At 44.5% G+C, this 20,175-nt stretch overlaps 2 protein-coding genes across 2 annotated transcripts; one reads left to right on the top strand and one right to left on the bottom strand.

Annotated features, from left to right (window-relative positions):
* Window positions 1-78: 78 nt before the first annotated feature.
* On the bottom strand, window positions 79-2,290 carry FZD5 (frizzled class receptor 5). Its single transcript, XM_027873780.1, has one exon. It carries the CDS (start codon window positions 2,281-2,283, stop codon window positions 505-507), a length of 1,779 nt encoding a protein of 592 aa, XP_027729581.1. The 5' UTR covers window positions 2,284-2,290; the 3' UTR covers window positions 79-504.
* A 714-nt stretch (window positions 2,291-3,004) lies between these two features.
* Window positions 3,005-3,880, top strand: LOC114051235 (WAS/WASL-interacting protein family member 3-like). The gene is made up of 2 exons (XM_027873429.1): window positions 3,005-3,247; window positions 3,287-3,880. The coding sequence occupies exons 1-2, from the start codon at window positions 3,005-3,007 to the stop codon at window positions 3,878-3,880; spliced, it is 837 nt and encodes a 278-aa protein (XP_027729230.1).
* The last annotated feature ends 16,295 nt before the right edge of the window (window positions 3,881-20,175 follow it).

Below are 20,175 nucleotides of genomic sequence, written 5' to 3'. Positions count from 1 at the left end.
ATTGGCCCCACCGCTCCACAATCAGACAAACTTACCCTGTTCACATTAAAAAACAAAACACAGATCTTTTTCAGGGCATAACAGGCTAGAAACAAGTTCATAAAAAATGGATACAGTTGAACTTCATTATAATGCCCAGTCTCAGCATTTAAAGCCAGCCCTCCCTCCTCCCCAAAGCCAAGGTAGGGTTCATTGCCAAAAAGCAACTTGTACCCACAGAGGATTGAAAATGAGAAAATTTTTTAAAAATTATATTTAAAAAGCGAGGTCCCTTCAGAAGTCTCGGGACTATCTATCTTGTGTTCCACCTCAAAATTGTCTCTTCTCCCTCCTCCCAAATTCCGAAGTGAAGCAGCAGCAGCAGCAGCAGCACCATGAAGTCAAAACAAATGACCTGTTAAAAAGCTACCAAAATCGGCTGTTCTAAACAACTCCCCCGACCTCCCGCAATCCCATGCCTCCAACACCCAGCCCTTCAGCCTTCGCGTGGCCAGCCCGGCTGCGCTACACGTGAGACAGGGACACCTGCTTGTGGTAGGCGGGCGCACCTGGGCAGGGGGCCCCGGTCCTGCAGCCGGTCAGGGCTGCGCTGGCCTCCGCGTAGTCCCGGGCGGCCGTGGCCCCGCCCGACTTGTGGCCCCGCCGCGGGCGGCAGCAACAGCGGCTGGTGAAGCGCCTCCAGGACTCCACCGTCTTCCCCGACCAAATCCACACCCCCGAGGTGATGCCCACGAGCAGGCACATTAAGTACTTGAGCATGAGCACCCAGTACTCGGGCTTGGCCCGGGGCTGCCCGGGCTCCGCCGAGGGGCACGGGCAGGTGATGGCCCGCTCCCAGCTTTCCCGGGAATGCTGCTCATACAGGTAGCAGGCCACCACGATGCTGGCCGGCACTGTGTAAAGCACGGTGAAAAGGCCGATGCGGATCATCAGCTTCTCCAGCTTGTCCGTCTTGGTGCCTCCCTGCTTGATGACGCTGCGGATGCGGAAGAGGGACACGAAACCCGCCAGCAGGAACAGCGTGCCCGTGAGCAAGTAGACCACAAGCGGGGCCAGCACGAAGCCCCGCAGGTAGTCCAGGTTCTGGTTGCCCACGTAGCAGATGCCGGCCACGGGGTCGCCGTCCACAGCGCTCAGGGCCAGCACAGCGATGGACTTGACGCTGGGGATGAGCCAGGCTGCCAGGTGGAAGTACTGCGAGTAGCCCGCGATGGCCTCGTTGCCCCACTTCATGCCGGCCGCCAGGAACCAGGTGAAGGAGAGGATGACCCACCAGATGGAGCTGGCCATGCCGAAGAAGTAGACAAGCAGGAAGACCACAGTGCAGAGCGCCGGACCGGTGGTCTCGTAGTGGATGTGGCTATGCTCACGGTTGCAGGCCACGCTGGCGTGGCCCATGACAAGGCGCACGAGGAAGCCCAACGACACGAAGAGGTAGCACGCCGACAGGAAGATGATCGGGCGCTCGGGGTAGCGAAAGCGCTCCATGTCGATGAGGAAAGTGGCCACCGTGGTGGAGGTGGAGACGAAGCAGAGCACGGACCATAAGCTGATCCAGAAAGTGGCGAAGGTGCGCTCGTCCGGGCTGAAGGTGGGCTGGTAGCAGGGCACCGCGCAGTTCAGTACCCGGCCGGTGCGCACCTTGTTGAAGAGCGGGTGCGTTTCCCTCACGATGGGCACGAAAGGATCCCGACACTTGCAGGCGCCGCACTCCCCGCCAGAGGACGCCGAGCTGCGCGGGGCGGGCAGTGTGGGTTTGGCCGGGAAGGGCCGCGGGGGGGCCGTAGTGGCTTCGCTGCGGTTATAGTCCATGCACAGGGTCTCGGCGTCCCCCAGCACCGGGAGGCGGTCGCAGTTCATGCGCTCCGGCCAGGCAAAGCCGTACTGGCGCATGAGCGGGGAGCAGCCGGCCTTGGCTCGCTCGCACACCGAGCGGCAGGGAGGCAGGGGCTTGGGGTAGTCGGGCAGGCAGATGGGCGTGTACATGGAGCACAAGAAGAAGCGCAGGTCTGGCGAGCAGTGGATTTCCACCAGGGGCCAGAATTGGTGCACTTCCAGCCCAGCCTCGTCCTGGGTGTCGTGGTTGAACTGGTTGGGCATGTGCGTCAGGTTGTAGCCGATGCCCCTGCACATGGGCACCGTGATTTCCTGGCACACTAGGGCCTTGGAGGAGGCCTCTCCCCGCCCCGCCAGCTGCGCCAGGAGCAGCAGCAGCAGCGACAGCAGTGGCGGTGGCGGCGGCCCCGGCAGCCCAGGCAGCGAGTCCAGGTCAGGGCGAGCCATCTCTGATCTCTGCCCCGCTGCCGAATCACTCCAGCTCCGTCCCCTTTCTCCTTTACCCTCCTAGGAACCAAGACTGGCAGCAGAAACGGAAACACTTTTCTCAATCCTGGGTAAGGCTGACTTCTTCAGTCTTTCAACCTGTTGGTTTCTTTCCTTTTTACGAAATCCCTCCCAAGACAAGCTGCCACGAAGCGGCTCCGGCGCCGCTGACTGGGCTTCAGCTCCTAGCCGGCGCCGCTCCGGGGATGGGAGTGTGGATCCAATTCCGGGAGCAGCGATCTTAAAACAATAATCACACACACACAGACACACATACACACACTCGTTATGAAAGAAAGGAAAGCAATGAACAAGTTCAATTGTCCCTTAAATCCGGGAATCAAACTCATTAATCTCCCCCGCCTTCCTCTGGGTTCAGGGTCAGACCGATCCGAGACCCCCTCACCTCACACCCCTTCCTCCCCGTGGGTAAGGGGAGCAACGAGAATCGGACCCAGAACAGAGCTGGGGTGGGGTGGAGTAGATTAGGGGCCCGGGACCAAGCAACTCTCACCTCCTCGAACCGTGGGCAGTTCTCGGCCGGCCGCCTGCGGTCCTGGGTCCTGGGTCCTGGACACTTCGCTGAAAACCACGGATGGAGATTCAGAGCTGAGCCTGGCCCAGGGAGCTTCTTTCAGATCGCAAAGTTGGGGAGCGATGCAACGAGCGCCAGCGGCGGCACATGGCAGCAGGTGTGCGCGGCAGCTCAGGGAAGGGAGCCCGCTCGAACCCCCCGACCGGGGGACAGACAGGCTGGGCTCTGAACTCCCGTGGGAGCCGGTCACTCCCCCTCTCCTACGCCTCCATGTCCTCCTCCTCCTCCCCGGCCTGCAGCTCCCAGCATGATGGGCAGGCAGGAGGCGGGGCGCAAGGCTTCAGGGTCCCCGGACCCCGCTCAGGGCCACTTCACCTGGGCAGGGGAGGGGTGGGTAGAGAAGGAACAGGGATGAGGGTGTCTCCCTAGCTTCGAGGGCTGTGTCCGCAATCTGTCCTCGCACCCGGGTCTTTGGGATTAAACTGGGCAGTCGCCGATGTCTGTCCCCGCTTTCCTCTTCTTCCTTGGAGCTCACAGCAAGTAGATTCCCGTGTCAGCGGCTCTCCCGGTGCCGGACGCGCTTCGCTCTCTCTCCTCCCAGCGTCCAGCGTTGCCTGCCCGGGGCAGAAGCAGCTGCCCCGCTCAGGCTCCGGCTCCGGCTCCGACTCCGCCCCCGCCCTCCGCGCTCGCCCCCACCCCCGACTGACACAACAGCCCAGGAACCCTAGCCGCGGGCCGACCGGCCTCTCCACCCCCTCCCCTTGTCACCTGCCTCCTAATGCTCCGCCAGAGGCCACGCCCCCTCCGCTCAGCCCTGCCCAAGGGCACGCCTCCTCCGAGAGGGGCAGCACATGCCACGCTCACTCCGAGTCTCCTCCCACTGCCCCACCGCCTCGGCCTCCAGGTCCGGAATTGTGCAGTTCGGGCAGCACTCGCCAATCCCCAGGCTGGAAGACCACAGTGGGCGGAGCCTATGCTAATCTTACCGTCTTGAGATCCAGAGCGGGAAACCCTCCAGATTAAATTCTCCCCTCCCTGTCTCCCGCGCCCCACCCCCATGATTTGGGGTTCTCGCTTTGCTTTCTTGCTCCCTCACTCACTCAGCACTTGTGGTTGCTGGCTCTGAGGTCCTGTCTCTCCCCTCTTGTAGTTAGGCGCCTTACAGATAACAGCTTTAACAAAGACTAGGGTAAAGAATTATTCTTAGCTTCCCACCTGTCTCCCTTTCAGTGGTGCACTAATGTCAAACCTTCACTAGACTGGGGATGAAGTAAAAAAAGAAATATGTCAGGCCTCTAACAGCTGCCCCAATCCTGGGTCCACTCAGAACACGAACAAACCTACACAACGACAAACGTGCATACAAACCTGCGTTTGGGAAATTTAACCCAAGTGGGTGCCGAGATTGGTTTGCAGTTTCCGGCAGAGAAAAAGAAAATATAATCAGGGAAGAGGTGACAATGGGGAGGTAAGGAATGCTCCCCCCCACATACCCGCCAGCGCTCAGTAGGGTTAAGCCGCTCCCCAGCCCCCTGTAGGGGTCCTGTGGTGGTGCACAATGCAACTGGAGACTCGGGACAACCTGCTGGGACTCCTTACTGGTCTTACAGTTGTTGCGCTCTCTGCTTAGGTTATTAGACTGCAAGTTTTAAATGTCCTAAAGAGTCTTCCTTCTGAGTTGTGATAATTAGGTAGGAACACAGAGGTGTTTAGCATGCCTGAGATGTCTTTCATTCACATGCAGAAAAAGAGGTAGGATTTTTTTTTCTTTCCTATTTTGTTTCTCTTCCCCTCCCCCTCTCCGGGGGAAGAAGGCTAGTGAATCCATTGGATGTGCATTAATGGATTAGGTTTATCTGCTCCTTAGCCCTGCAGTAATTGAGTCTCGAAGTCCATCTATAAAATGGAAGTAACAAACCCCCCCCCCCCCATTGAAAGAGCACAGATTTTTGAGCTAGAAGAGATTTCAGAGATCATGTAACCCAGGAATTCTTAAACTGGAGTCCGAGACATCTCGGGTTTTGTTTTGTTTTTTTTTTTCATATACATATGTCTGCATATATGTACATGCATACACATCCATACCTAGAGAGATTTATATAGGGGGACATCAGCAGAGAGATACATATATACATATTGATAACTATTTCAATACAACTTCTTTCCTTTGTAATCCAATGTGTTTTATGCATTTAAAAACATTCCAAGAAGGGATCCATTGGCTTCAATGGCAGACTTTGGGCCATATTGTTGTTGTTTGTCCTTCGTTCTCAAAGAGAGAGTGAGGCTGGTGACTTTGCACAGTCTTCCCTCACTTAAATCCAATTCACTTGCAAGGTCTATGACACCGCTAAAGGTTCTTAAGGAACCCTGATCTAGCCCAATTTTCTAATTTTATAAATGAGGAAACAGAGGTGAGGCGCAGAGAAGTGGCACAAAGTCACACAGATGGCAGAGGCAGACTTCTAGACCAGGTCTTCCAAGTCCAAATCCAGCATCTTCCCCACTGTCCCAAGCTGCTTGCTTACTCTCTGCTGTTAATAAAATCAACAAGTATTTATAAGGGCTTACTAGACACTGCTAAGTTCGAAGATACAAAGAAAGACCAAAAACGGTTATGCCCTCACGGAGCTTATGCTCTAACAAAGGAGATAATGTGTACACATATAAGTATAAATAAGATACAAAGAAGGTAGATACAAGGGAGCTTTAGAGGGCATAAGCCTAGCAGTTGAGGGATCTGGAAAAAACCTCTTACAGAAGGTATGTCTTGAACTGAGTCTGGAAGGAAACCAGGAGCCACAGTAAAGAGGGAAAGCAGCTTAGGCATTGCAAATGAGGATCAGTAAGGTTGTGGGGTGGAGTAAGTGGAAAGGAGAGAGAAGACTAGAAAGAGGGGAAGGAACCAGATTGTGTAAACAACCTATAGCTTTAAATGGTAAACATAGGAGTTTAAAGTTGATGCTGGAGGTGATAGAGAGCCACTTCAGATTATCATATCTGGGCTTTAGAAAAACCACTTTGGCAGCTATCTGGAGTATTGGATTGGAGTAGGGAGAGAGACTTGAAGCAAAAAGAGCAGCTAGGAGGAGATGAAATAGTCTAAGCTAAAAATGATGAGGGCTGGACCTAAGATGGGGGCTGTCACTAGAGAGAAGGGAATGGTTTAGAGATATTGTAGAGACAGGAACTAGGATGTTAAGAGACATCATTGAGAATTGTAGAGCTGGAGTTTAAGTTTTGAGGTGGCCAAGGTTGGCTACAGCACTGGAGTTTGGGTCTGGGTACCAATCCTACCCAAATGACTTTAGGGTTCTTCATTTTGTTCACCTGTTTTTATCATCAGAGAGATGATCTCTAATTTATCGAGTACTGAGAATCAAAAGCGGTTCTTCTCTGAGCCTCATTTTGTTTATCTTTACAATGAGGGCTCTGAATTAGATTATTTTCAGAGATGAGGAAAGAGAATAAGCATCTTTACAGTATCCACCAAGTGCCAGGCACTTTACAAATATCTCAACTGATCCTCACAAAAACTTTGGGAGGTAGGTGCTATTATTATTCCCATTTTATAGCTGAGGAAACTGAGGCAGAGGTTAAGTGACATGCCCAGGGTCATACAACTAGTTAAGTGTCTGAGGTCAGGGTTGAACTCAGATCTTCCTGATACTGGACCCAGTGCTCTATCCATTGTGCCACCTAGCTGCCTAAGTGGAATTGAATTTAAAGAATTTGTAAAAAAATTACTACAATGAAGATGAAATTTATACAACACAATTTTAAGTGATCTGAAGTATGGGACAATATACCAAATATCATTGGACATAAGGACAGAGAGACCTGAGTTTAAATCCTCCTCCCCCACTCACATCTGTTTGATGGAGAGAAGGTCCTTTAATCTCTCTAAGCCCATTTTTTTTCCCGTCCTTAAGTGGATATAATATTTATAGTACCTACCTCATAAGGTTGAAGATCAAATGAGATAATGCATGTAAGGTGTTTTTAAAAACCTCATAGTTACTATTCTTTTTTTTTTTTTTTTGAGGCAATTGGGATTAAGTGACTTGCCCAGGGTCACACACCTAGTCACTAGTCTGAGGCTAGATTTGAACTCAGGTCCTCCTGAGGACTGGTGCTCTACCCACTGTACCACCTAGCTGCCCCTTTATTTATATTTATTTTATGGAGGAATGTATATGTTGTTTCACGTACAATTTGTGTGAAACATTACATAATTATGTTGATGAAATCCAAGCTCAAAGTCAAGCAGTTATAAATACCCATTGCTGTATATGAAGGAGGCATAAGTAATAACACTTCCCAGCTTTTGCAGCACAGCCTTCATTACTGAAGGTTCTACAGATGTTTATATTTTGAATTTTGGAAAGACTGAACTTGACAACTGCCCCAATGGGCAAGGGGAAGAGAATCTCTTAGCAGTAGCTGCAGAGAATAGTAACGGCTAAGAAAAGAGAAACATTATTCAGTGGAAAATGTGTGGAGACTGTGATCGTACCAAATGAGGGGCTGTGTCTCCTCCTGAGTTCTGGGCAGCAACTTCTGCTCTGTTGGGACTGGACAAATATTAGTAGCGAATAACCACCCCTCCCCCCAGTAACCACCCCTTCCCCCCACTGAAATTGGAGAATGATAATGACTGTCACTGGAATTTGGCCAAAACAGTTGTGTTTATTGGTTGGTTCTAAGTGAAAAAGGAATCATGGCACCTATTGGTTTGCTAACCCTACTTTCTTTCTCCAGTTGTTCTTTAGAGGTCTTCTGTTCGAACACAATCCAGCTTAGAGTTCTTATTGTTATCTTTTTACATGTCTAGAGTATCTTCCTCCTGGAATTCACCCAGATATCCAAGTAGGAGAGTATTAATCTCATTTTACAGATAAGGAGGCTGATCCAAAGGTGACTTAACCAAAGTCACTCACTCATTAAGTTCCCATTATGGAACAAAATAGAATCTGTCTCCTGATTCACAAGTAGCTTTTCTATGAAATAGAAAATACTAAATGATAGTAAATGTATTCTAATATTTAAACGTTGTCAGACATTAAAATATTTCCTATGACCCCAGGACAAATAGACTAGAATAAATAGAGTGTAAGACTTGGAATCAGAAGCACCTGAGTTTGGATCCTTGCTCAATCCCTTACCAGCAGTGTGACTCTGGACAAGTCATTTAACCTCTTTATTAATCATCCTTTAAAATTTTTTTTTGCCAGGAATTGAAGTTAAGCTTATTGGCCAAATCACTTAACCTCTGTGAGTCTCAGTTTCCTCATCTGTAAAGTGGGAATAATAATATCTGGACTACTTACCTTGCAGGTTTATTGTGAGGAAAATGCTTTGTCAACCTTAGAGTGCTACAGTAATGTGAATTATTATTATGTCATTCTATATATTTTATTCTAATATATTTGAAAGTTCTCTATTTTAGGACAGAAGGGTTGCAGTTTACCTCTTTGATATCTTTTTTGTTTTGTTTTGTTTTGTTTTTTTATTTTATTTTTTACCTTTTTGATATCTTGACTACTGTGATTAGCTGGCAATTTTCTCTGTATTACAGAACAAAACCATCGGATCCAGTTTGCCTCCTAAAATGAGACCAGATCATATGAAACGTACCTTGTTTCTGGGCTTTTTCCTCAGCTGTCATTAGCTATTTCAGTCACTTAGAGATGAGTTAAATTTCACAACGACCAAAAAAGATTCATTTTCTCTTACCAAGGTTTAAAGTGGAAGAAACTAGAAGTCCATCCATTTGACAATGACATTTCCAGATTAGTTCCTCTTAATAACATAGGCTGAATCTAGATTTCCTTTCATTACTGCTCATTTCATTGTATCAAATATCAACACCCAAATGTAGCCAGAGAATATCAAAAGGATATGAGAGGAAGCATGACAGAGTAAATATCAACCTGGCCTCTGAGATATTGATTCACGTATCAATGAAATCACTGTCCATTCCTTTCCCCCTACTAAAGAGATGTTTGTTTGTTTTTTTAAACAAAGTATCTTTTTTTTCATATAATGAGTGGAACATTTCAAACCTTTGTCTTTTCCAATGCTTGTCCCTACCCTTCTTTGAATTTAGAAGAGATTTCTCCCATGTGAAGGCAGAATATTACTTCACTCCAGATGTAGCTCTATATTTGGTCCTTCCCCTTTTACGGTGCTTGACTGGGTTGTGCTAGAGAAAGTGTTAAATCATGTAAATGTACAGGACTTAACACCTGCCGAGAAGCCAATCTTGCTGGCTAATTGCATCTGAATTTGTTTATGCTAAGGGTAGGGGGCGGGGCTGGAATCATACCTAAAACCATAGAACTGCCCCCAAATTCAATAATGCTTTCCTTAGTAAAGGAAACATTGTGTAGGGGAGAACGCTAGCCTTGGTGTCATGGGAAAAGTGTCCAATTCCTTTCTTTGCCCTTTCCAATCTTTTGAACCGTAAGCAGGTGACTTAACCTGCCTAGGCTTCAGTTTCTGCACCCCTGTAAGACAGGGACCAAGACCATGTAGCATGGCCGACAGCTGGCCTTGGAGGCAGAAAGAGTTGGGTTAAGTCTCACCTCTGATATACCCTGGGCACATACCCTTGGACAAGGAACTTCACCTTTCAGCCCCAGACAACTTTCTAAGGCTATGAGTAGCAGAGGAGGTATCTATCTGCACTTGTAGAGGGACTTTCCTCATGGCAGATCCTACAGGTTTAGTTGTTTGTTTGTTTTAATGGAGACAATAATATCTCTGTTTACTTCAGACCATCAATATCTACTCTTTTGGTTTCAGCTTCACAACCAGCTCTGAATCTACCTAACTCTCCTATGGGGCAGCCAACACTGTTCCATTTTGTTCACAAGAATTCCAAACAGTATTTTGTCAAATGCCCTCTGAAATCTGGTGAACTGTGTCTCCAGCTTTCCTCTTTGTCCATCACTTTAGTAACTCTGTCAAAGGCTGTCAGGAGGCTCATGCAGGATAACACATGTAAGATAAAATACTATAAATGTCAGCTATCATTGTGATCTCTACTAGTAGTAACTGATAGCCCTATGCCTGGCACATAGTACGTGCTTAATAAATGCCCCTTGACTGACTAATAAAGTGCCTTGCTTGCTTGTGCACATTTATTAAATGTCCATTTATTACTAAGTGGATGGAGTGTCCTTGGACAAATTACTTTATCTCTGTGGTTTTAGTTTCCACATCAGTAAGAGAAGGGGGAATTCATTAAAATGACTGCTAAAGACCCTCCAGTTCTCATATTCTATGCTCTAGGATCAAAACTGAATCCTGACTCTGCCACTTATCATTTATTGATATTAATCAAATCATTTTACCTATCAGGGACTCAGTTTCCTCATTTTTAAAATGGGATTGGATTAGATGACCTTTGAATGACCTCCCTTCTGACTTTTGATCCTATGTACCTGCATACATGAAAAAGTTAAATAGCAACATTAAGCCTGATATTATCTCACTAAAATGAATGTTAGGAAAAAAAAATCAATGCTTTGGGCCATGTTCTAGGGTAGACCATGTCAAAGAGAATGGTTTTTGTTAAATCGCTATAATCCATTTAAGCTTCTCTAGGACTGTCAGGCAACCTACTTTGGTCTTTATCAAAAATAAGCATTTATTAATCACTGTGTCAGGCATTGTGCTAAGCCCTGGGGATACAAAGAAAGGTAAAAACATGAATTCTATCCTCAGAAAGGTTACATTTTAATGGAGGCGAGAACATGCAATTAACTATGTAAATACATGATATATACAGTGTGAAAGAATTGTTGTTTGTCCTTCATTCTCAACGAGGACCAAGCAATTTGGATTTAAGTGAGGCAGAGCTATGCAAAGTCATCAGCCTCACTCAGAGTCCAGTGGCAAGACATAGGTCAAGATGACTGGCGATGGCCAGTGTAAATGGAAGGTAATTTTCAGGGGGTAGATGCTAGCAATGGCAGCAGAGGGGAGGGCTGGGAAAGGCCTCCTGAAGAAGGTCAGATTTTAGCTGAGTTGTAAAGGAAGCCAGAGAAACCAGGAAGCTGAGGTGAGGAAGAACATTCCAGGCACAGGGGATAGCCGGTGAATAGGTACAGAGTCCGGAGATGGAATGTCATGTATGAGGAACAGCAGGAAGGCCACAAGATGGATTGTAGATTATGAGGTGGGGCGTACAGAATAAGAAGACCGGAAAGATAGGACTGGTTGTAAATTTAATTGCCAAACGGAAGATTTTATTTTGATCCTTTGAGCCAACAGAGGAGGGGAATGACACTGTTAGATCTGCGCTTTAGGAAAATCACTTTAGCAGCTGCGTGGAGACTGACTTGGAGTGGGGAAAGGCTTGAGTCAAGGAGGCCAATTAGAAGACCATGTCAGCAGCCCAGTTCTGACACCAGAGCAGTGTCAATATAAGTGGAGAGAAGGGGGTACAAAGGAGATTTGTTGAAAAAGCAGAAACAAGACTTGAAACAGATTGGATGTGTGGAATGAGCCTGAGAGAAGAGGGAAGGTTGTGGGACTGGGTGACAGGGAAGATGGCAGTACCCTTGACAGTTAGGAAGAGGGGAGGGTTTGGGGAAAAGATAGAGGTCTGTTTGGGGGCATGTTGAATTTGAGATGCCTATGGGATATCCCGGGCATCTGGGTGGTGAAGTGGATAGAGTGCCAGGCCTAGAGTCAGGAGGACTGTTAGCCACTTACCATCTGTGTGACCCTAGGCAAGTCACTTAACCCTGTTTGCCTCAGTTTCCTCATCTGTAAAATGAGGTGGAGAAGGAAATGGCAAACTACTCCAATATCTTTGACAAGAAAACCCCAAATGAGGTCAAGAAGAGTTGGACGTAACTGAAACAACTCAACAGCAACAACAACGGCATGGGATGTGTAGCCCAAGATGTTCGAAAGGCAGTGCTAGATTGGCGCTCAGGAGAGGGGTTAGGTCTGAATTCATATACTGATTACGGTTATCCCTTCTGCATTGCAGGGGGTAGGGGTACACTGTCCCCTCGATCTGGAAAATCTGAGTAAAATTTTTTGGCTCTCCCTTCATACCAGAGAAGAAGTCTGAATTATTATGGTATTATAAGATAAAATATATAGATACTATACAATACCATACATATATTTTATGCATTTCTGAATTTCAAAACATTTTTCTGTGTTGTCTGCTGGCTTTCGCATGTTGTCTGCAGTTTCCTCAAAACTCCCCCAAGATTCCCATTTAATTTCTTATGCCAGTGCTCAATATATTGAAACAATGATGGGGAAAGCGGCTATGTGGAAAAGATAACTGTACTACATTTATCCTACTAGTCAGACCTGTCATATCCTTCAGTAAATCTAAATTCTAACACCTAATTCAAGGCTCTTAGTTATCCTTTTTTTTTTTTTGGAGGGGGCATTCACATCCAGTGTAATAAACTATAAGACAGAAGTCAGTAGGAAAGAAGAATCCAAATTTATGATTTCATTACTGTAGGAAACTCCCAGTTGATAGAGTGCAAACTCTGTCTTTGATCTCTATAATTTACAGTTTTAGAGGGGTTGCCTTCAGGGATCACTGAGAGCTGAAGTGACTTAAACCCAGATCTTGGCACCCTCAAGGCAGACCTTCTATCCTCTATGGCATTGCCTCTCTCCTCCTTGCCATAATCCCTACAATCTCAATCTCCCAATACCTTCCTGATCCGCCTTCTTTTCCAAGCCTAGATGATGAGGTGGACAACTTTCTCCTTTTTGCCTGACCCAGTTGGTGATCAACTTATGCACCGAGGCTCTCGGACCAGGATTCCTTTCATCCCCCATACTTTTATCCTATTGAGGCTTGCTGTTGATGAGATGCATGTGAAATGTCTCATCTTTTAAAACATAAATCTTAGACATTGATCTTCATATCCTGCTGCAGAGGGTTCCCCAGGTCAATTGTGTATGGTAGAAAGAGTTCCTCCTTTTATCCATTTTAAACATGCGTCCCTTTCATCTCATCTCATTCTCTTGTTCTTTCCCAAGGAAAGTGAGTTTGGCTTTGTGGATATGAGACACAGAGGATTGAGTGGAGACCATAATCTTACTTTGTGCTGGCTACCCAAAAGGCCGTAGGCACGCCAGGGAGAGAGGGATATGAGCCGGTGACTTAGAGGTGGGAAGGAGCTCCATTTTAATTAGTCATAGGTTTAGTTCCTAGTTATTTTGAAACATTATCAAAAATTCTGCAACAGGCAGTTGGGGCTTTCTATACTGCCTTGACAAGCCCTTAAAAATTAAATTATGCAGGTCGAATGGATAGCCTTTCCGAAATGTACAGTAAATCAATGTTTTGTCACATTCTAAGAGACCACTGTGCATTTCAGCTCAAGATGGTCTTGAGGCAGAAAGGAAAGAAAGGCCTATTCTGAGAAAAAGAAATTGTCATTTTACTAGCAGTAGGAGGACCCCAACTAGGGCTCAATTACGAATCTGATCTTGCTGTGAATGTTAAGTGATCATTTTGGCAGCCTAATTTCTCCTGCCTTCTGGCTCGCCCTTTCTGTTTCCTTCCTTTCATAGGCCTACCTCCAACCCTGCATCAGTGAGCACAATAATAATAATTATTATTATTCCAGCACTGGATCTCACAGCTGCACTGCTGTGCCTTTGTGGTGGGCTAACTTCACGCCAGCCCTGATGAAGGCATCATGGAAGAGACGGCTGGTGTGGCTGCAGTAATAATTTCTGTCTTTGTAAGCTGCCTTAAAGCACCATATAAAGGCGAGGTGTTACCAGTGTTGTTGTTACTGCCATCAAATACACTTCAGAAACCCGATTTTTTCTTTTTTACTTTTCCAACTTTTCTTCTTTGCAGAGTGGCCTTTCTGTTCTAGAGCTCCAGTAGGTCTCCTCTACCCAGCAGGACTTTCATTCTTTGGCTGAGACAGCAAGCTTTTAAGGACATAGAGTAGGGTGTTCCAAGTCATCTAATATCCTTAGGCTTAATCTTTTCTTCTTCATCACTTGACTTAGTTCTCTATGGAGAAACATTTTAAAATGCATATCTAGTTAGTAAGGAAATGACAGCTGTATAAAGATGCGATAAAATTCTACTTTTGACTGTAGAGTGGAATGATACAATGGGAAGAGTCCTGGATTTCACTTCTGGAGATCTGGGTTCAAGGCCAGCTTCACTTCTCATAGCTGTGGAACCACCCTTGGGCATGACACTTAATTGTTCTGCACCTCAGTTTCCCCATCTATAAAATAAGAGGGTTAGAATAAGTTGGGTCTCTCTTTCTCTCTCTCTCTCTCTCTCTCTCTGTTGCCCTCTGTCTCTCTCTCTGTCTCTCTCTTGCTGTCTCTCTCTGTCTCTCTCTCTCCCCCACTTCTCTCTCTCTCTCTTTCTTTCTCTCTCTTTCTCTCTCTCCCCTCCTCTCTGTCTCTCTCTCCCCCTCCCCCACCTCTCTCTTTCTCTTTCTCCCTTCCCAACTCTCTCTCCCCCTCCCTTCCTCTTTCTCCCTTCCTCTCTCCCTCCATACACACACACACACACACACACACACACACACACACACATACACACATTCATGGACCCCAGGTTAAGAACCCCAAGACTAAATTATCTCTAAGGTAACTTTCAGCTCCAAATGTAAACAAGACCCCAGGGAGAGGTTTGTGGAAATATTCCATGTCCTTCCTTTTGCAAACCCCCTGTTGTTGACCACCATGCATTGCCACTCTGGAGAGGCTCTAATTAGCAAGGGGAAGAAAAGAGATATTTGCTTTCCTAGCTGTAGGTAACACAACTCAACTAGGGGTCTTCTCCAATTTGCTATCATTTCTTTCAATGGTTCTAACTTTAAAACATTCCTAGGATAGAAGGCATTATAAAATAGAGCAAAGAGTGCTGGCTCTGCAGTCACAGAGCTGGACTTCCAATCCTGTCTCTGATACTACCAGAATGACTGCTGGGGAGTCACTTAATCTTCCTGAGCCTCAGTTTCCTTACCTCTAAAATGTGGGGGTGATCTAGATCAGAGATGTCAACATGAATCTCTTGGGCACCACACAGCCCACAACACTCTGGTGATAGTAGACCAGATTAAAATGTAATTGAGAAATATTTGACAAAAATAAATAAAAATTTAAAAAAAACCATAGAAGATATTGCATGTTAAAATGCAATCAAAATGCCACCCACAGCGATCTTTTTGGACCAATTAAGGGCTGTTGTTTCTGTTTGAGTTTGACAACACTGTTCCAGATGGTTTTTGATGTCCCTTTCAGGTCTCAATATATGAACTTAGTGTCATTAAATACCACTACACCGTATCTTATCTCCCTGAATTTTGCTTCCTAATACCAGGTCAGGAAAAGTCTTTTCATCTCCAATCTTAAAACAGACTCAGAGAGTTGAAGGGACTTGCCTTGAGGTCACACAATAATTGTGAGAGATTGGACTCTACCAGCTGGGTTAATGATAATATGAAATATAAGTTCTTGAAGGCAGGAACAGTTTTTGGTTTTGTTGTTTTTATTGACAGCACCTAGCCTAGTGCCTTGCACAGAAGTGGGGAACCTACAGGAGCTCCACCCCTGCAGCCTGGCACATAACAGGCTCTTAATATCCGCTTATTGAAATGAATGTCAGTCAATAAACATTTATTAAGCACCTACTACATTCCGGACACTATTCTAAGCACTGATGATACAAAGAAAGGCCAAATATAGTCCCTGCCCTCAAGGAGCTCCCATTCTAATGCATGGAGAGTTCCCATGTAGTAAGAAACAGCCAATTTTTTATGGCACTTTAGTATTAATGAAATGTTTTCCCCCTCACCATCCTGTGAAGAGGGTAGTATGAGCTATGTCTCAACTCAATTCTACCACTGTTCATTAAACACCTAATATATGCAAGAAATTACTGTGGTCAGTATCATCACATATGTTGAACTTTTCATGTTTTGGATGTTATCATATCTCAAGGTTAGAAGGGATCTTAAGAGATCACCTCAGGTCACCCTCTCATCTTGCCAAGGGCTAGGACAGTAAAGTGACTGGCCCATGCTAAGTAAAGGGCAGGGTTGTTCCGAAAACCCAGGTCTCCCACCAGCTTACTGCTCTGTTTCAAGGGCTTCCAAGAAGTTTGGCTATGCTTCAGCACACCTAATAACCACTTCTCCCCATTCCCCTCTCCTGTTTAATGAATGAGAAAATTGCGGGCTAGTGAGGATGAATGATTTGAGTGAGTCTCCAAAGCAAGTCATTAGCAGAACTGGAATGTGAACTTGATCCTGTGGGCTCTGATGCCCAAAGTTCTGAGGGGTATGAGGCAGTGCCCTCCTCCCTGGCACCCTAATCAAGGTGCTGATTTTGAAGGTTTCTTTTGGAGGTCTCACAGTCCACAGACAGTGTTTGGACATATTTCATCCTTTCTAAGCCCCAGAGATCCTGAGTCTTGGTGCTTAAATAAATAACAGATAGAAGTGGTCAGCCACTGGGGCTAAATTAAAAAACAACCTTTTTAAATGGCCAGCAAAAGCTCCCAGGCAAAGCCCTGAAGAGGTCTGTTTTGCGCCAGGAAGCTGCTCTGAATGTTAGAAAGACAAACAAAAGTGAAGGGTATGTCACTTTAAGATGAGTGCTGGCCAGCTGCCAACTTAAACCTGGCGTGCTGAATATTTTCAGACCTTGCTGATTTTTTCTGTCCATGAAAAACTCAAAGGCCTTTATAACATTGAAGAAGACATTCCCTACCACCTTCTTTTAAAAGTGCTAATGAAGATTCAATTAGAAAGATATTGTCATTTCAAATTACTCCCGCCTACAGACAAGCATGTTTTATTTGAAGAAACTGTAGTTCTTGCAGGCAAATTCTGAATCACATTACCAAAAGCCTATTGGACATTCTCTTTGATTCCATTCTCTGAATTCAACAAACATCTATTCAGCATCTACTCTGTACCAGGCGCTAGGTTGGGGGCTGGATTTGTCCGACTGAGTATCTTGTGGGCGCTTGAAACTCAACACATCAAAAATTGACTTCCTCTTTCCTGCGATCCTGCTTCTTCTTCTGATTTCTCTGTTTTGGTCAGTGGCACCACCACCTTCCTGACCATACAAACTCAAAACTTCAGAATAATCTTTGGCCCTTCATTTGCCCTCATGTTTTACATTCAACTGACTGCTAAATCCTACCAATTCCACCTCAACAATAACTCTTCCATCGGTCATCCATTTTCTCCTTTCCAATATTACTTCCACAATGAGCCCCACCACTGTGGCCATAGTTCAGGCCTTCATTATGTTATTACAGCAGCCCCCTAGTTGGTAGCCCCACTTTCAGTGATCTCTTCTCCTTCCCTCCATTGCCAGATTAGCATTTCTAATGCACAAATTTGACTGAGTCACTTTTCAGCTCCCTGTTGCCTGTCAAATCAAAGAAAATCCTCAGCCTGGCAGAAGACTACCCAGTCTGCAACCAACCTACCTTTCTATCACTTTTCTCATGCTACTCTAGCTTCAGTTTCCTTCACTCCAGCCAAAATGGATTTCTTGTCTTCTGAAAATATCCTCTGCTTTCCTATCTCTGTTTCTTTTCTCATGCCATTAAAATAGCCTGAATTCACTGACCTTCCCCCGGCTCCTAATCCTAACTCATTTCTAATGCCCCATCCCATCCTTCTTGAAGTCTGATTTGTTTTTGTATCTCTCTCAGTGCCCAGCTCAGTATCTTGTGCAGGATGCAGTCGATAAATATTTGTGTAATTATGAAATTTAAATGGTTCTAATATTTGATAAGCTGCACATCCCCAAAAAAACAAAACTACAACAATAATGTTGTTGACACTTCTATGATAGCTGATTTCCAATCTGTACACTTTATACTTGTTTGAAAAACCAATGGAGTATGACTTCAATTCAGTCCAACAGATATTCATGTACAAAGTGCTATGCTAGGCTCTGAGAAAGATACCATTTAGAGAAAATCAATTCCTGCCCCCATGGAGCATAATGTAGCACAGGAAAATGGCCATATGCAAATAACTATACAATAAAAAAACTACAAAATAAGTATTTTATAATAAGCATATCCATAAAGTGAGTTGGGAGAAATGTTGATATTGAGAGGCAACTCCATTTGTCAAATGTGTATATGTGTATGTGTGTGTGTCTGTGTGTGTATGTACCAATGAAATTCTAGGTTCAGTCCTTATCACTATAATTGACAGACAGTGGGGAGCCACTGAAGACATTTGGACAGAGTGACATGGCAAGATCCAAAATACTTTAATTATATCTTGCAGAGATCTTTTCGAAGTTATTCATTCTCAAGAGGAATTTTCCAATTGATAAATGGTTGAAAGATATGAACAGGCAATTTTCTAAAGAAGAAATCCAAACTATCCATAGGATATGAAAAGATGTTCTAAAACATTAATAATTAGAGAAATGCAAATTAAAGCAACTCTGAGATCCCACCTCAAACACATCAGATTGGCAAAGTCATAAAAAAGGAAAATGGCAAATGCTGGAGGGGCTTTGGGAAAATCAGGCATATTAAGTGCACTATTGACAGACCTGTGAATTGGTAAAATTATTCTGGAAAGCATTTGGAACTTTACTCCAAAAGTTACTAAACTGTGAATTTACTCCTTGTGGCAGTAATGCCACCAAAGAAAGAAAGAAATTTCCTCCAAGAAAGAGGAAAAGTGTACAATGTATACAAAAACATTTATAGCAGCTCTTTTTGTGGTGGCAAAGAACTCAAAACTTAAGGAGGTGCCTAGCAATTGGGGAATGGTTGAACAAATTATAGTATATCCATGTAATAGAATATGATAGTGCTGAGAGAAATGAAGAAATGATTTCAGAGAAACCTGAGAAGACTTGTAGGAATTGATGTAGAGTGAAGTGAGCAGAACTAGGAGAACAAAGTATACAGTAACAACTTTGTATCGAGATACATCTTTGAAAGACTTGAGAATGCTGATCAACACAATGAACAGCAGTTCCAGGGGAATGATGATAAAGTCTACTTTCCAAATGACAGAGAGGTGACAGACTTATGGTACAGAATGATAGATGATGTGTGTGTGTGTGTGTGTGTGTGTGTGTGTGTGTATTTTTTAATATCTATATCTATAGTACATGGTCAATGCTAGAATTTTCTTTACATTTTTGTTCATTGAAAAAATAAAATTTCATTAAAAAAAGAAATTGTTCATTCTTATTAGGTATTTAATTAATGTGTTCAAGAGAATTTATAGCTCCATGTTCTATGAATAATGTGAAAATATAAAGAAGATCTGGATGAAAACAAAAGAAATTACAAAATGGCTAATGAGCTTTAAGATTATACCCGTAAGGAAAGAAGTGAATTCCAAAATATAAAATAATTATTACAGAAAAGAGTGTTCTCTGTTTTCTCAGATGAGAGGGAAAAAAGGAAATGGATATGAACTATAGAAATCAAGATTTAGGAAATGTTCAAAGAAGAACTCTCTGGCTCTACAGTTCTTACAACTATAGTGAAGATAAAGGAAACAGAATGTGCTAGATAGTATTGCTTTCTGGGGAGATTTCTTTTTTTTAAAGGAAATGCAACTGAGTTGGTTGCCAAAAGGAAAGGACCCAGATGTTGAAGACCAGTCCTGCCAGAAGGTAGGCATCTTCCCTGTCTTCATGCCCTCCAGTCCTTAGCTTTTCCCATTCAGTGGGGAGGCAGCAGGTCGTTAATTACATCAAAACCTCAAACTTCAAATCGTCCTCCCTGCTCTTCTTCCCCTGGAATGGGGGAGGGACAGGGGCAATGAAAAGTGATGGTTTATTGGTGCTTTCAGCATTGGCTTGAGTATATCACAAAAAGGAAAGGTCATTGCACTGAGAATCAAAAGGCCTAGGTTACAGTCCCAGCTTGAACACTTTACTGTTGTGTGACTGTGAACAGGTCACTTGACCTCACTAAGCCTCAGTTTTTTCATCTATAAAATGGGGGTAAAATATTTACACTATCTCACTAGACTATGCTTTATAAACTATATATATAAATATATATAAAATCTGCATCCAGAACTGATAAATAGAAGTATGTAGAGAATGGTTTTACATATATATACATATTTGTGTCTAATGGTAGCCATCTCTAGGGTGGGGGAGTTGAAAGAAGGGATGAAAAAAGAGGAAGTTACATGTTAACTTTATTATATATTTAAAAGGAATAGCAAGTTACATAAAATAGATTTGCAGTTTCATGTATAATCATCTTTTTTGTTCTGTTATAAAATGTTTGTTTTATTTTATAAATTAAAAATAAAATAAATAAA

This window comes from Vombatus ursinus, unplaced genomic scaffold (genome assembly GCF_900497805.2).
Source record: "Vombatus ursinus unplaced genomic scaffold, bare-nosed wombat genome assembly UNPS02014802.1, whole genome shotgun sequence".
In the NCBI taxonomy this organism is placed as follows: domain Eukaryota; kingdom Metazoa; phylum Chordata; class Mammalia; order Diprotodontia; family Vombatidae; genus Vombatus; species Vombatus ursinus.
The sequence above is the reverse complement of the archived record's forward strand: the minus strand, read 5'-3'. Positions and strand labels throughout refer to the sequence as shown.